The 16,835-nt window shown below is 47.1% G+C and overlaps 1 protein-coding gene across 1 annotated transcript in view; it reads left to right on the top strand.

Moving 5' to 3' along the window:
• LOC144603243 (zinc-binding protein A33-like) overlaps window positions 1–13,502 on the top strand; it is a 31,176-nt gene extending 17,674 nt beyond the window's left edge. Inside the window, exons 3-7 of the mRNA XM_078416437.1 lie at window positions 1,594–1,689; window positions 4,819–5,052; window positions 9,192–9,214; window positions 10,433–10,552; window positions 12,455–13,502. Of these exons, the coding sequence (XP_078272563.1) occupies window positions 1,594–1,689; window positions 4,819–5,052; window positions 9,192–9,214; window positions 10,433–10,552; window positions 12,455–12,986 (1,005 nt within the window). The 3' untranslated portion in view covers window positions 12,987–13,502. The remainder of the gene's footprint in view (window positions 1–1,593; window positions 1,690–4,818; window positions 5,053–9,191; window positions 9,215–10,432; window positions 10,553–12,454) is intronic.
• The last annotated feature ends 3,333 nt before the right edge of the window (window positions 13,503–16,835 follow it).

The raw sequence follows: 16,835 nt of genomic DNA on the forward strand, positions 1-16,835 counted from the left end.
GTCACTTCTCCAGAGGTGCTGTGTGACCTTCTGAGTTACTCCAACACTTTGTGACTTTTTTTTGTAAACCAGCATTTTCAGTTCCTTGTTTCTGTAATGTACAACTGGTAATCGCATCAAGAAACGTTTCCTATCAGAATGCTTCACTCTGATCCCATGTAACCACCGTGCCTAAATAACAAGTTTCAAATGCTGCCATTGGACTCGGAGTATCATTGAGGATTCAATTATCTTCCTGCCACTGTTTCATCCTTGTCTCAGAGGGTGGTGAATCTCTGGAATTCTGTGCCCCTGAGGGTGGTGGAGGCTGGATCATCAGACGTATTTACGTTGGAGATGGAAAAAATATTTGAAAGTTCAGGGTAAAGATGCTGACTATCTACCCTGTTTGTGTCTCTCATAATTTTATAAACTTTGTTTAAAAGAAAAATGTCAATCGCCTTCCCATTCTCTCCTGATAACTCCCCCCCCCCCCCCCCCCACATCACCGTCTAGAAAACAATACTGTGATTTTTTTTTCTGCTCTGAGAAATATTGGAGGGGTAATGACAATGTTGATAATTAAGAATAGTTGAGACCAGCGGAGCCAGTCATGATCCCATGGAATGGTGGGCCGGACTTGAGTGGCTGAGTGGCCTGCTCCTGCTCCTGCTGTTGTCTCCTGCTGTTGTCTCCTGCTCCTGCTGTTGTCTCCCGCTGTTGTCTCCCGCTGTTGTCTCCCGCTGTTGTCTCCCGCTGTTGTCTCCCGCTGTTGTCTCCTGCTACTGCTGTTGTCTCCTGCCCTTCGATATCTGGAGCAAAGATGGCTGAGAGTCACATCCAGATGAAAGGATGAGAAGCACTCACTGCACACACCCTACGATTGCAGTTTACAGCCTGAAGAAGGGTCCAGACCTGGAGACCGCCTGTCCGTTCCCTCCACTGATGCTGCCTGACCCGCTGAGTTACTTCAGCACTTCATGTTCTGCTGAGCTTGCAGTTTGTCTGGTGAGGTTGAATCACTAAATCATTGAAAGATACACCATGGATACAGACTCTTCGCCTCTCTAGGTCCACCCCAGCTATTGATCACCCGTTTGCACCAGATCCATGTTATCCCACTTCCTCAGCCACTCACCCACATACTAGGAGCAACGTACAGAGGTCGATTAAACAGGTACAAGCCCACATGTTTTAGGGATGTGGGAGGAAACTGCAGCACCCAGAAGAAACCAACATGGTCACAGGGAGGACGTGCAAACTCCACATAGACAGTTCATTAATCATGTATTGTCTTTCTGCCGCCTGGTTAGCGCGCAACAAAAGCTGTTCACTGTACCTCGGTACACGTGACAATAAACAACTGAATCAGACAGCAGCAGAGGTCAGGATCTAACACAGGTCTCTGGGGCTATGAGGCAGCAATGTGTTTTAAACTGTCTGATGTGGCTGAGGATTATGACATTAAAGACTTTAATCCACTTCCATGGAAATGCTCTGGCCTGGCGTGTATTTTGTGGCATTTTTCAGTGTTTGTGTTGCCTTTTGCTGACTTACTGATTCTGCTCAGTAATCTGTCAGTGCCTGCACTAACACTGTGCACCTTTTCACCAGGACAGGTTGGAAAAATACAAAGATTTTCTCCAAATCCAAAAGGAGCAAGCAAGTCACAGTCAGTGCCAACAAGAAGCAAAGATTTATAAAATCAAGGTACGATTTCTCACACCAGGTTTAGTTTTGAAGTGACCTATGCACGTTGAACTTACAGGTAGTTCAGTTCAGAGATAGAGCGGGGAAACAGGCCCTTCGGCCCACCGAGTCCGCGCCGACCAGCGATCCCCGCACACTGACACAGTCCTGCACACACTAGGGGCAATTTACAATTTTACTAGCCAATTAATCTACAAATTTGTACATCTCTGGAATGTGGTAGGAAACCGGAGCTCCCAGAGAGAACACACGCAGGTCGTGGGGAGAATGCACAAACTCTGTACAGACAGTTCCCATAGTCAGGATTGAACCCGGGTCCCTGTTGCTGTGAGGCAGCAGCTCGACCGCTGCTCCACCATGCTGGTCCTGTTGAAGTGTACATCATTTTCACAGGGCTTGATGGTAAGGATATCGTTTTGCCTGTCCTACCCCCCCCCCCCCCTCCCCCCTCCCCCCTCCCCCCCTCCTGGATGCACCAATATATTTCCCTCCACTTATATTCCTTCCTCTGGTTTCACAATTTGCAACTCTTCAATACTTTTGTCTCATTCCATCAGTTTTTTTCAGGGGTGGGAACTGCTTTACGTCCTCGTTGTCCACCCTGGTTAGTTCTACAGAACTGGCAAAATTTGCAGCAATGCATCAACTACGGTATTCTGAAGCACCAATTGCCACTTTTGATTGTTGTCGTTGACATACGAAAGAAGACGTTTTTTTCATCTCTGGACCCTAAAGTCCTGGATAGAGTGGATATTGAGAGGATGTTTCTACTAGTGGGAGAGTCTAGAATCCCTCATAGCCTCAGAATTAAAGGCCATACCTTTAGAAAGACGATGAGGAATTTGTTTAGTTAGAGGGAGGTGAATCTATGGGATTCATTGCCACAGAAGGCCGTGGAGGCCAAGTCAATGGATATTTTTAAGCTGGAGATTGACAGATTCTTGATTAGTACGGATGCCAGGGGTTATGGGGGGGAGGCAAGAGAATGGGGAAAGATAGATCAGCCACGGTTGAATGGCAGAATACACTTGATGGGCTGAATGGCCTAATTCTGCTCCTACAACTTATGAACTTTGTCCAATCATCTGCCTATCAGAAAACCTCCCTCGCCTGTGTTCAACTATTACCTGCCATGCTTTGTCCTGCCCCTCCTCTCTTTGGTGCCTTGGTAACAGCAATGTTTATTCCCAGTGAAATGTATTGATCCATCTCTACACCATTGAGGGCATTGTACTTTGTCCAAGGGATTGATGCGCTACAATGGTGAGAACTATATTCTGCACTCGGTAGCTTCTCCTTTGCTCTATCTATTGTACTTGAGTTTGAACTGATTGTATCTATGTATGCCATATTGGATCTGTTTGGATAGCATACAAAATAAGCTTTCCACTGTATCTTGGTACAGGTGACAATAATAGACCCAAAGCTAACCCAGTCTGATGGGCTGGAGTCACGTGTGGACCGGACAGGACACAGAAGGCAGATTCCTTCCCAGTCCAGTACGCTGGGTGTCAATGATAATTCAGGGAAATATAGGAGCAGGAGTAGACCATTCAGTACAGTAAGCCGTTGATTTAACGGACCTCTATAACAAATTTTGGTCCTAGCGGGCTGACTTTGATGCAGACCAAGTTTGTTGTTTCAAGGAATGACGAATAGGTGGATGGAACGAATGCTGTTTTTGATGCATTTTAGTTTAGTTTCGAGATACAGCATTGAAACACTGAGTCAACGATCCCCATACACACTCCACCCGACACACCAGGGACAATTGACAGTGCGTAGGATAGAACAGTCGCAGTGGTTCTCTCTCCTCCCACAGTGTGAACACAAAGACATAGTGACAGCATGGGGCTCTCCCAGGTGCTGCGATCCCCCACACCACAACCTTCACCCCACCCTCCCCCCACTCAGCCGCAAGGATGTGTGGGCCTGCAGCCCAACTGTGTGGGAGCCACCAGCAGATCCCTGCCCCACAGCACCAGTGACCCGGGCCTGACTCTGAGCACTCCGGCACACCAGCTCTGCCCCACACACTGGGGACAGTTCGGTGTGTGGTATAGAACCAGTGGGCCGGGGCACCTGGAGGAAACCCACACGTCCTCAAGCAGCTCCCCGAGACTGGATCAGATCCGGGCCTGGAGCAGCGGCACCACCAGTGACCCACTGAACCCCCACAACCCGCAGAAGCCACCAAACCCCAAACCTGCACGTCTCCGCCAAGCGGGAGGAAACCCGAGCACCCGCAGCAAACCCACACTGTCACAGGAAGCACCCAGGATTGAACTCTGGTCTCTGGCGCTGTAAGGTAGCAACCACTGCGATGCCACTGGGCCATCCTTCAGCATTGTGTGTCCTTCACTGTTTATTGTGGAGTGAATGTTTATCGGCTGTACTATAGACAATAGACATTAGACAATAGACAATAGGCGCAGGAGGAGGCCATTCGGCCCTTCGAGCCAGCACCACCATTCAATGTGATCATGACTGATCGTTCTCAATCAGTACCCCGTTCCTGCCTTCTCCCCATACCCCCTGACTCCACTATCCTTTAGAGCTGTATCTAGCTCTCTCTTGAATGCATTCAGAGAATTGGCCTCCATTGCCTTCTGAGGCAGAGAATTCCACAGATTTACAACTCTCTGACTGAAAAAGGTTTTCCTCATCTCCGTTCTAAATGGCCTACCCCTTATTTTTAAACTGTGGCCCCTGGTTCTGGACTCCCCCAACATTGGGAACATGTTTCCTGCCTCTAATGTGTCCAACCCCTTAATAATCATAAGTTTCGTTAAGATCCCCTCTCATCCTTCTAAATTCCAATGTATACAAGCCTAGTCGCTCCAGTCTTTCAACATACCGGGAATTAACAGACGCTGCACGCCCTCAATAGCAAGAATATGAAGTACTGTTCAAATTAAACCCCTCATTCGGTATGAGTGGACAATTAGTAATAACGGACACCATCTCCCCCTGTGGTCCGTTACAGCGAGGGTTTACTGTATAACTGAGATATCTAATATATCTGGTATTGTATATCTGATCCGTGTGGATGGCCTGCAACACAAAGCCTTTCACTGTACGCGGTGTCAATAATAAACCTAAACCACTGAGCGTGCTGTTTCTCAACAGGAGAAGGGTCGACTGCTGAAGGAGCAGGTCGAGGTCGATCTTTCCAGTGTCTACCGATTCCTGGACGTGAGGAAGCGGGAGCTGGAGGCGAAGATCGATGAAGAGGTGGGCAGGACGGTTCAGCCCTTGCAAGAGGACCTGGCGATGATCTGCCAGGAAGCCTGCACGATCGAGCGAACCATCCAGGATGTGCAGCTGCAACTGAGCTACGGGGAGCCCCAGGAGATGCTTCAGGTAAGAAGCAGCAGGCAGCCCACGCGTGTGGAACATGCAATGGACCTTCACCATTCTTCTTACTTATTTCACATTTCTGGTACATAATTTCTGCCAGTTGATAAAAGAGCTTGCATCAAAATGGTGCTTTTTTGGCCTTGAGACACTCTTGGTGCACCTCTGCACAAAAGAGGTATCCAGGCCCGTATAGATCACCCATGATGATATTGAATGTGTGGGTTAGGTTTGAGGGCCGAGTGGCCAACTCCGACTGTTATTTTCTTGTGCTCGTGGCGAGAGGATTTGAGAATAGCAGCAGGGAGGTCTTGCTTCGACTGTTTCCAAGGACATTCCCAGTAATGCGAGAGTCTAGAACCAGAGGGCACAGCCTCGGGATAAAAGGATGTACCTTTAAAATGGAGTTGGAGGATTTGTTTTAGCCAGAGGGTGGTGAGTCTGTGGAAATTGGCAAAAAAGTCTGTAGAGGCCAAGGCATTGGTTATTTTTAAGGCAGAAAATTATAGGTTATTGATTAAGTAGAGCGTTATTGATTACAATTAGATAGCAGTAGAATGGGGTTGAGAGGGAAAAATAGATCACCTATGATTGATTGGCAGACCAGACTCAATGGGCTGAATGGCCTAATTCTGCTCCTGTGTCTTATGGTCTTATGTACAGTCCTGGTAAGATTGCACATTGAGTATTGTGTACATTTTTTTATCTCCTTGTCTAACGAAGGGTGTTCCTGCCATGGAGGGAGTTCAGTGAAGCTTTCCTGATCCCTGAGGTGGCAGGACTGATGAATGAAGGCTTAATTTCTTGACAGTTTAGAAGGATGAGAGAGGACCTCACAGAAACCTGCAGAATTCACAGGTGTACCATACACAGGCACAGTGTGTATATTTCAGAGTCTCTTGCCTAGAGTAGGTGAATCGAGGACCAGATGAACTAGGTTTACGGTGAAGGGGAAAAGATTTAGTAGAAATTTGAGGGGTAATTTTTCACACAAAGGGTAGTTGGTGTATGGACCGAGCTGCCAGAGGAGGTAGTTAAGGCTGGGACTATCCCAACGTTTGCAGAAACAGTTAGACAGGTGCAATGGATAGGACAGGGTCCTTTTCGGAATGGCAGGCAGTGACTAGTGGGGTACCGCAAGGCTCAGTGCTGGGACCCCAGTTATTTACTGTGTATATTAATGATTTGGACGAGGGAATTGAATGCAACATCTCTAAGTTTGCGGATTACACGAAGCTGGGTGGCAGTGTTAGCTGCGAGGAGGATGCTAGGAGGCTGCAGAGTGACTTGGATAGATTAGGCGAGTGGGCAAATGCATGGCAGATGCAATATAATGTGGATAAATGTGAGGTTATCCACTTTGGCGGCAAGAACAGGAAAGCAGAGTATTACCTGAATGGTGACCGATTGGGAGAAGGGGAGATGCAACGGGACCTGGGTGTCATGGTGCACCAGTCATTGAAAGCAAGCATGCAGGTGCAGCAGGCAATGAAGAAAGCGAATGGTATGTTGGCATTCATTGCAAGAGGATTTGAGTTTAGGAGCAGGGAGGTTCTGCTGCAGTTGTACAGGGCCTTGGTGAGACCGCACCTGGAGTATTGTGTGCAGTTTTGGTCTCCTAACCTGAGGAAAGACGTTCTTGCCTTAGAGGGAGTACAGAGAAGGTTCACCAGATTGATCCCTGGGATGGCGGGACTTACATATGAGGAAAGACTGGATAGACTGGGCTTGTAATCGCTGGAATTTAGAAGACTGAGGGGGGATGTTATAGAAACATATAAAATTCTTAAGGGGTTGGAGAGGCTAGATGCAGGAAGATTGTTCCCGATGTTGGGGGAGTCCAGAACCAGGGGTCACAGCTTAAGGATAAGGGGGAAGTCTTTTAGGACCGAGATGAGAAAAAAAATCTTCACACAGAGAGTGGTGAGTCTGTGGAATTCTCTGCCACAGAAGGAAGTTGAGGCCAGTTCATTGGCTATATTAAAGAGGGAGTTAGATGTGGCCCTTTTTGCTAAAGGGATCAGGGGGTATGGAGAGAAGGCAGGTACAGGCTACTGAGCTGAATGATCAGCCATGATCATATTGAATGGCGGTGCAGGCTCGAAGGGCCGAATGGCCTACTCCTGCACCTATTTTCTATGTTTCTATGACAGGCTTGGGGGGTTATGGACCAAACACAGGCAGGTGGGAGTAGTGTCGCTGGGACATGCTGGCCGGTTTGGGCAAGCACATTGTATCACTCTATGACTCTACTTTTATCAGGACTGGAAAGGTTAGATACAGGAAGGATATTTCTGAAATCTAGAAGCCAGTATAAAGATAAGGTGTGATGTGTTTAAGACTGAGATGAGGCAGGTTTTTTCTCCCAAGACCGTAGTGAGTCTGTCGAGTTATCTAACGCAGGATGGAGTTGCAACAAAATCATTACATTTGTTCATCGAGGATTTCTGTATTTTCTCTGAGTCAGTAGAATCAGTGGATGTGGGGCAAATACTGAAACTGGGAAAGTCAGTGATCCCCCCTTTATCATATTGAATGGTGGGATCAGTTTTGAAGGGTCAAATGACCTATTCCTGCTCCTATATTTCTATGAATTATAATCTACCTTGCTGGACTGGGCAGGAATCTACCGTCCACATCCAGTCTAGTCTACACATGACTTCAGCCCATCACATTGAACCAGAGACCCAGGTTCGATCCTGACTACGGGTGCTATCTGTACAAGGTGTGTATGTTCTCCCTGTGAACGCGTAGGTTTTTCCCGGTTTCCTGTCACATTCCAAAGATGTGCAGGTTTGTAGGTTAATTGACTTCTGAAATGGTCACTAGTGTGTAGCATAGAACAAGTGTATGGTTGATTGTTAGTCGGCAATGACCTTGTGGGCCGGAGGGTCTGATTCCATGCTATATCTCTAAACATTGGTTTAGGATCATGTGTTCCGGGATACAGTGGAAAGCTTTGTTTTGCATGCTATCCTCACAGATCAGATATTTACAATCAAGTCAAACTCAAGTACAATAGGTAGAGCCAAAGGGAAGATAAAGGGCACAGGATTTAATCATCAGTTCCATAGACAAAGTCCACTGTTCACTGAACAGTCGAGGTGAATCGGACTGTGCCTAGCTTCTGGAGGTTCCTTTTAAATAAGGAAATAACCCAAGGAATTGTGGAGTTAAAAGACTAAAGGGATAGGTGCTCTATGCCAGTGTAAAAAATCATGCTCCTATATTGGCTAATAGCTAATTAAATATTGTCACGTTTAATTTGCAAGACTGAGGTCCGGAGTGCAACACCCATTAATCTATTTTATTTTAATGAAGGAGCAGCAATTCTTATTTATAGATGGAATATTTGTCTTCCCTTAGCCAAATTCCCTGATCATTCTGAGGTCCACTTTGACAGCATCTCTGCACCTGAGCCATGACTCGCTATTCATTTCCCCTCTCTTTCCTCACCTTCCCATCACTCAAAACAATCTTGCTCCGTTTTGTTTCTGTCATCCCTCGGAAGAAGAATCCCACCACAATTTTTTTAATTTGTGTCGTAAAGTGCTCAGTTTATTTTATTTTAGTTTACAGATGAAATGTGGAAATGGGCCTTTCCACCCACCGAGTCTACATCAACCAACAATCACCCATAAACGAGTTCTTTCCCACCCACTAGGGATAATTTACAGAAGCCAATTAACCTGCCAACCTGCACATCTTTGAGATGTGGAAGGAAACTGGAGCAATCGGAGAACAAACACATGGTCACAGGGAGAACATATAAACACATGGTCACAGGGAGAACATATAATCACATGGTCACAGGGAGAACATATAAACACATGGTCACAGGGAGAACATATAAACACATGGTCACAGGGAGAACATATAAACACATGGTCACAGGGAGAACATATAAACACATGGTCACAGGGAGAACATATAAACTGCACCCATAGCAATGGGACATCCATTGCACCCAACATATAGACAGCACCCATAGTCAGGATCAAACCCAGTCTCTGGCCCTGTAAGGCAGAAAATCTACCACTGCCCCATTGTGCAGCCCTTAATTGAATGCGCCATCCTTAATTTTATTTGAATGAACTGATCGGATCATGAGAATTTAAACCTTTTAAATTTTTTTTACGTTTTAGGACATCAAGCAGTTGTTGGACAGGTACGTGGCTGCATCGGTTTGCTGTATGTGGCTGATTAGTTCACCGTTGGGAGCTGTGCAGGGAGTTCACAGCCCTGAGAGAGCCAGGAGTTCTTTGCTTCACTCTTCCCTGAGTGAGTTGGTCCCATCGCAGGTCACAGCCCCAGTTATTGTTCGGCAGGCACTTGTAGGGAAGCGGACTTATAGACAATAGACAATAGGTGCAGGAGGAGGCCATTCGGCCCTTCGAGCCAGCACCGCCATTCAATGTGATCATGGCTGATCATTCTCAGTGCGCAGGGCTCCCGTTTCTGCTCGCTTCCCATGAACCATGGCTCTGCAGCACATGTAAAGTAATCTAAAGAGCATTTGTAAATATAAAGGTCCGGAGAATTTTTTTAAAAAAGCAGCTAGAAAGATAAAGGTCCAGGGAATAAAAAACGCTGGACGAAGAGTCTCAACTCAAAACACCACCTATCCATGTTTTCCAGAGATAATGCCCGACCTGCTGAGTCACTCCAGCACGCTGTGTCCTTTTCTGTACACCAGCATCTGCAGTTCCTTGTTTCTACATAAAGTCATCCACTCTTGTACTCCAAGGAATAGAGTCCCAGTCTGCTCAACCTCTACCTATATCTGAGGCCCCCCAAGTCCTGTCAACATCCTGGTAAAACTTCTCTGCACACTTTCCGGCTTGACAACATCTTTCCAACAACTTGGTGTCCAAAACTGAACTCAATACTCTTAATGTGGCCTCACCAACACCTTGCACAACTGCAACATGACCTCCCAACTTCTCTACTCAATACTCTGAGTGTGACTCCACTTGATGGCTCTTATAAACATTGTTGTGTCTATCCATGTGTAAGATGGACAGGTACAGTTTTGGCCAATATTTATTCCTTTGCCATCACCATTATCACAAGTGGTGGGACCCCACTCTAAATAATTTGGCTGCTTGATTTCCTCGGGGAACTGGGAAATGACTGCAGTCTGACAATATAAATAAAATTGTTGGCTGCAGGGTGCATTTCAAAGCCTTTCTTGTTTTACTTTCAATGGGCACAGTAAGCAGCCCAGGGCTGCCTGAAGTTACATCGAGAGAGAGGGAAGTCATAGAGAGAGATGGCCCACTGCTGGTTCCAAGGCTCAGATTGCAGAAGGTTGTGGGGAAATGTGGGTATCTGTGCCTTTGCAAAGCTTCCTTCACGTGCACAAGCTTCCAATCCTACGTTCCAGATGCAAACAGGAATACATCGCGCCAACGGACTTTCCCACCGACCTCCACACTGACTCCATCATCACACCTTTCCGTTACGTTAAAATCTGGGATGAGCTGAAAGCACTTGTGCCAGGTACGTGACCCTGCGTTTTGGAAAGTTGGGATGGAGGGAAAGGGGGTGGTAAGAGGTGGGGGGGTGGCGGTGCAAGGAGACTGAGGGTTCGGGATGTTCTGCTCATACATCCATTACATGGGGGCTACATTGCGCGATGACTCAGTGGTCCCACACGTGCCTCTTAGAAGGTTGCAAATCCCACTGCAGAAACTTGACTACTGTAGCAACGTTGTACTGGTGATGAAGGGAGTTTGGGTTTAGTTTATTGTCAAGTGTACCGAGGCACAATGAAAAGCTGTTTTATCGTGCTAACCAGTCAATGACAATGAAAGACAATGCGTGATTATAATCAAGCCATCCACAGTGTACAGACACATTATAAAGCAAATAACGTGAATAATGTTTAGTGCAGGTTAAATTCAGTAAAGTCCAATGTGGATGAGGAACCAATCAAGCTTTGTCCTGGCTTGCAAAATATAAAACAGAAAAGGATGGAAATAATCAGCAGACCAAGCAGCATTTAGACAGAGAAACAGAGCGTTAATATTTCAGGTCATAGATCATTGATCACAGAACTTAAAACAGTACAGCACAGCAACAGGCCCTTTGGCCTAACTTGCCCACACTGACCAACATGCCCCATCCACTCTAGTCCCACCTGCCCTCGCTTGGCCCATAGCCCTGTAAGCCTATCCTAGCCATGTACCTGTCCAAATGACTTTTAAACATTCTGGTAGTACCTGCCTCAATTACCTTCTCCGGCAGCTTGTTCCATATACCCACCACCCTTTGTGTAAATTAAAAGAGTTACCCCTCAGGTTCCTATTACCTTTCCCCCTCCCCCACCTTAAACCTGTGTCGTCTGGTTCTCGATTCCCCTACTCTTGGCAAAATTGCATTTACCCGATCTATTCCCCTCAAGATCTTGTGCACCTCCATAAGATCACCCCTCATGCTCCTGCGATCCAAGGAATAAAGTCCTAGCCTGCTTGACATCTCCCTACAGCTAAGGCCCCTGACCCTTGGCAACATCCTCGTAAATCATCTATGCACCCTTTCCAGCTTGACAACATCTTTCCTGCAACATGGTGACTAAAACTGAACACAGCACTCTAAATGTGGCCTCACCAATGTCTTATACAACTGGAACATGTCCTCCCATCTTCTCTACTCAATGCTCTGACTGATGAAGGCCAACGTTCCAAAAGCCGTTTTGATCACCCTATCTTTGTGAGACGCCACTTTCAAAGAACTATGTACCTGTACTCCTAAATCCCTCTGTTCTACAGCACTCCCCAGATCCCTGCCTACCGTGTGGGTCCTGCCCATGTTAGACTTGTCAAAATGCAATACCTCACATCTCTCTACATTAAATTTCAGAAATCATTCCTCAGCCCACCTGGCCAACCGATCAAGATCCTGCTGCAATTTGTGACAACTATCTTCACCATCTTCAATACCATCCACTTTTGTGTCATCTGCACCCTTGCTAATCATGTGTGGGAAGGAAATGCAAATGCTGGTTTAAACCAAAGATAGACACAAAAAGCTGACTCAGCAGGACAGGCAGCATCTCTGGAGAGAAGGAATGGGTGACGTTTTGGGTTGAGACCCTACTTCATCCTTCTCGATCATCAGGCACCCTTCTCTCCAGAGATGCTGCCTGTCCCGCTGCGTTACTACAGCTTTTTGTGTCTATCTTCACTTGCTAATCGTGCCTTGCACATTTTCATCAAGATTATTGATGGAGATGACAAAACAGCAATGGGCCCAGCACCAAACCCTGAGGCACACCACTAGTCACGGGCCTCCGGTCCATAAAGCAACCTTCCACCATCGCCCTCTGCTTCCTTCCATGAAGCCAACTGTGTGAGCCCCACAGTGAGGAACAATCTCCACTGACCGACTGTTTCATGCCTTTCAGCCCGGGAGTCCCTGAGCTGAACGCCAGGACAGCTCACCCCCGGCTGCTCCTGTCCGAGGACCTGCACAGTGTGGTGGATGGCCAGAAGCGGCGGGAGTGCTCGCTCTCACCCCAGCGCTTCAACTACTGGCTGTGCGTGCTGGCCGACAGCGGCTTCAAGTCGGGGCGGCACTACTGGGACGTGGAGCTGGGGGGCAACCAGGCCTGGGTGCTGGGGGTGGCCAGCGAGTTGGCCGACCGGCTGATCACCGGGCCGCTGGTGCCGCAGGACGGCTACTGGGTGCTGGAGATGGTCAACGGCAACCTGGTCAACCTGGGAGGCCCTGGGCCCCAGAGCCTCCCCCTCCGACACAAGCCGCAAACAGTCCGCGTCTACCTGGACTACGAGGAGGGGCACCTGGCGTTCTACGATGCCGACAGCCTGTGCCACCTCTACACCCTGCACCACAAGTTCACCCAGACACTCCTCCCTCTCTTCAACCCCCACAACAAGAAGGAAGGCAGCAGCGGCCCACTCAGACTGGCCCCCTGACACTGACACTCACCCTGGGAGGGTGTCCGCAGGGCTGGTCTCAAGGAGCAGCGGCCCACTCAGGCTGGCCCCCTGACACTCACCCTGGGAGGGTGTCCACAGGGCTGGTCTCAAGGAGCAGAGGCCCACTCAGGCTGGCCCCCTGACACTGACACTCACCCTGGGAGGGTATCCGCAGGGCTGGTCCAACCTGGGATGGATAATCCCAAGGCTTTTCCTGTTCACTCTTGCCCCTTGGTTTGAAGCATTAAAGGTAATAAGGGCGGCAGAGTGGTGCAGGTGGTAGATCCACTGCCTCACGGTGTGGATAAAGCATATTGGGCGCTGTGTGGTGCTTGCAGATAGATGCCCCTCCAACTTCACCTGTGCAAACTATTGTACGGTGATAACTGCTTTAAAAAGCTTTCACGGGTGTAGGGGGTTTAACAAGCGTGTGGATCCAAGGTCCAGTTTGATATTGCTGTGAGCACAAATATTCGCACTTTGTTGTTTTGTGGGGGATGAGTTGTTCAGGCGGGGAGAATGGTTTTTATGAAGTTAAATAAAGTTTAAATGCCAAATGACGTGATGTGTCTTTCTGCATCCATCCACATCCCCTGCTGGCTACAATGCTGAATCCTCCAGTCTTGCACTGCTCAGCCTTTCATCGAAGCTGGAACAAAACAACACAGCAACAGGTCTTGAAAGTTTGAAGAAGGGTCTCGACCCGAATCGTCACCCATTACTTCTATCCAGAGATGATGCCTGTCCCGCTGAGTTGCTCCAGCATTTTGTGTCTATCTTCAGTGTGAACCAACAGCAGGCCCTTCGGTTCACCGTGTCTGTGCCGATGAGGATCTAATCTGTCCATCTTCCTGCACCTCGTCTATATCCCCTCAAATCTCTAACTGTTTATGTGCCTTTTGAAATGTGTGCTAAGTGTTGCTGTTGTATTTGCTTCCATCACTTCCCCTGCCAGTGCACTCCAGGCACCTAATGCTCTCTTGTGTAAAAATATATATTCCGCTAAACAAGACTCAGGAACAGCTCCTTCCCATCTGGTATTCGGCTTCTCAATGGTCTTGCCGTAAGCTAGAGTACAGTCTGATTCTGCTCTACCCCATTGCAGACATTGCACTTTGTCTCTGAAACTGTTGCTCTGCAGTGTTGAAAGCTGTCGTCTGCAGTCTGTATCTTTTCCCTCACTCCACCTATTGTAGCTGAGTTTGGATTGGCTGTGTTTATGTATAGTATTATCCGATTTTGAATGGGTAGCTGCAAAACAAATCTTCTCACTGCAGTACATGTGACAGTAATAAACCAAAACCGAAATCTAAAACTTGCCACATAAAACTCCTTTAAACTTCTCTCCTCTCACCTTAAAGCTATGGTGTCTACCCCAAGAACATACAATAGAACAGCACAGGAAGAGGACCTTTAACCCACAATATCTGTGCTAAACATAATACCAAATGAGCTAATCTCCACTGCCTACACATGATCCATATCCCTCCATTCCCTGCATATCCATGTGCCAATCTATAACTCTCTTAAGTGCTGCTATATTCACTGGAATTTAGAAGGATGAGAGGGGATCTTATAGAAACATACAAAATGATTAAGGGATTGGACAGGCTAGATGCAGGAAAAATGTTCCCGATGTTGGGGGAGTCTAGAACCAGTGGTCACAGTTTAAGAATTAAGGGTGGGCCATTTAGGACTCAGATGAAGAAAAGCTTTTTCACCCAGAGAGTTGTGAACCTGTGAAATTCTCTGCCACAGAAGGCAGTGGAGGCCAATGCAGGATGTATTCAAGAGGGAGTTAGAGAGAGCTCTTAGGGCTAACGGGATCAAGGGATGGGGAGAAAGCAGCAACAGGGAACTGATTCTGGATGATCTGCCATGAACATATTGAATGGCGGTGCTGGCTCGAAGGGCCAAATAGCCTACTGCTGCAACTATTTTCTATGTTTTACTATTGCAGCTGCCTCCACCACCATCCCTGGTAGCATGTTCCGGGATACACCCAAAAAGCTGGAGTAACTCAGCGGGTCAGACAGCATCTCTGGACAAAAGGAATAGGCGCCGTTTTGGATCGAGACATCTTCAGACTGGTTGAAGAAGTGTCTCGACTGAAACATTGCCTGTTCCTTTTCTCCAGAGATGCTGTCTGACGTGCTGAGTTACTCCAGCTTTTTGTGTCTATCTTTGGTTTAAACCAGCATCTGCAGTTCCTTCCTACACAATGTGCAGGACCACCACCACCGACCATTCTCTCTGCAAAACAAAAATCATTGCACATCTCCTTTAAACTACTACCCCCCCCCCCCTAATTTTAATATTTTGGCATCAAGTCTTTGACGTTTGACGTTCTCCCCCTGTTGAAAATAATTCTAACTGTCTACCATACTGGCTCTCATATTTTATATATTTCTATCAGATTCAACCGACATTCGGGGAAAAATAACCCCGGGTTTGTCCAACCTCTCCTTGCAGCTAGTACCACATAATGCAGGCAGCATTCTGGTTCTGGACTCCCCCCAACATCGGGACAATTTTTCCTGCATCTAGCCTGTCCAATCCCTTAAGAATTTTTATATGTTTCTATAAGATCCCCTCTCATCCTAAATTCCAGTGAATATAAGTCCAGACGACCCATTCTTCCGTCATATGTTAGTCTCGCCATCCCTGGAATTAACCTGATGAACCTACAGCACGCTCCCTCAATAGCAAGAATGTGCTTCCTCAAATTAGAAGACCAGGTGCGGTCTCACCAGTGCCCTGGACAACTGCAGTAGGACCTCCTTGCTCAATTCCTTTCACTCTGAAGGCCAACATGCCATTAGCTTTTCTTCACTGCCTGCTGTACCTGCATGCTTACTTTCAGTGACTGATGTACAAGTACCCTAGGTCTCGTTACAACTCCCCTATTCCTTATTTGACACTATTCATATAAAAGTCTGCCTTCTTGTTCTTGTGCTTCTAACCTCACATTTATCCACATTATACTACACCTGCCATGCATCTGCCCACTCACCCAACCTATGCAAGTCACCCTGCAGCCTGATAGCATCCTCCTCGCAGCTCACTCTGCCACCCAGCTTCGTATCATCCACAAACTTGGAGATGTTACATTTAATTCCTTCGTCTAAATCGTTAATATATATTGTACATAACGAGTCCCAGCACTGAGCCTTGCGGCACCCCACTAGTCACTGCCTGCCATTCTGAAAAGGACCTGTGAATTCCTACTCTTTGTTTCCTGTCCGTCAACCAGATCTCTATCCATGTCAATACCCTCCCTACCCCCAATACCATGTGCTCTAATTTTCCCACTAATCTCTTGTGTGGCACCTTGTCAATCCTTTAAGTATCATTTGCCAGTCTATCCTAGCAAATTCCCATCTAATACCATCAAAATTAACTGTTTAAGTTCAGTTCCCTTGTCTCTGAATTAACTGTATTACTCTCCAGCTTAATGCAGAATTCTACCACATTATGGTCACTGTTGCCCAAGAGGCTGAACACAACAAGTTTGCTAACTAATCCTTCCTCATTACACAATATTCAGTCTCGGATAGCCTGCCCTCTAGTTGGTTCCTCTACATATTGGCTTGGACTGTTTCCGATCCGAAACGTCACTTATCCCTTTTCTCCAGAGATGCTGGCTGAGCCGCTGACGTACCCCAGCACTTTGTGTCTATTGTTGGTTCTCCTTGTACATGAAATGCAAGTACAGCAAATAATTGGGACAGCTAGAAGTGCTTTTTGCAAAGGAAACTGTATTCATAACTGGGGTGGTTATGCTTCAGCGCTTTGATGAAAGAAAGATCAGAGAAGAACACATCTGGAGTATCTATTAGTCATCCA

The sequence above is a fragment of the Rhinoraja longicauda genome, chromosome 19 (genome assembly GCF_053455715.1).
Source record: "Rhinoraja longicauda isolate Sanriku21f chromosome 19, sRhiLon1.1, whole genome shotgun sequence".
Taxonomy (NCBI): Eukaryota; Metazoa; Chordata; class Chondrichthyes; order Rajiformes; family Arhynchobatidae; genus Rhinoraja; species Rhinoraja longicauda.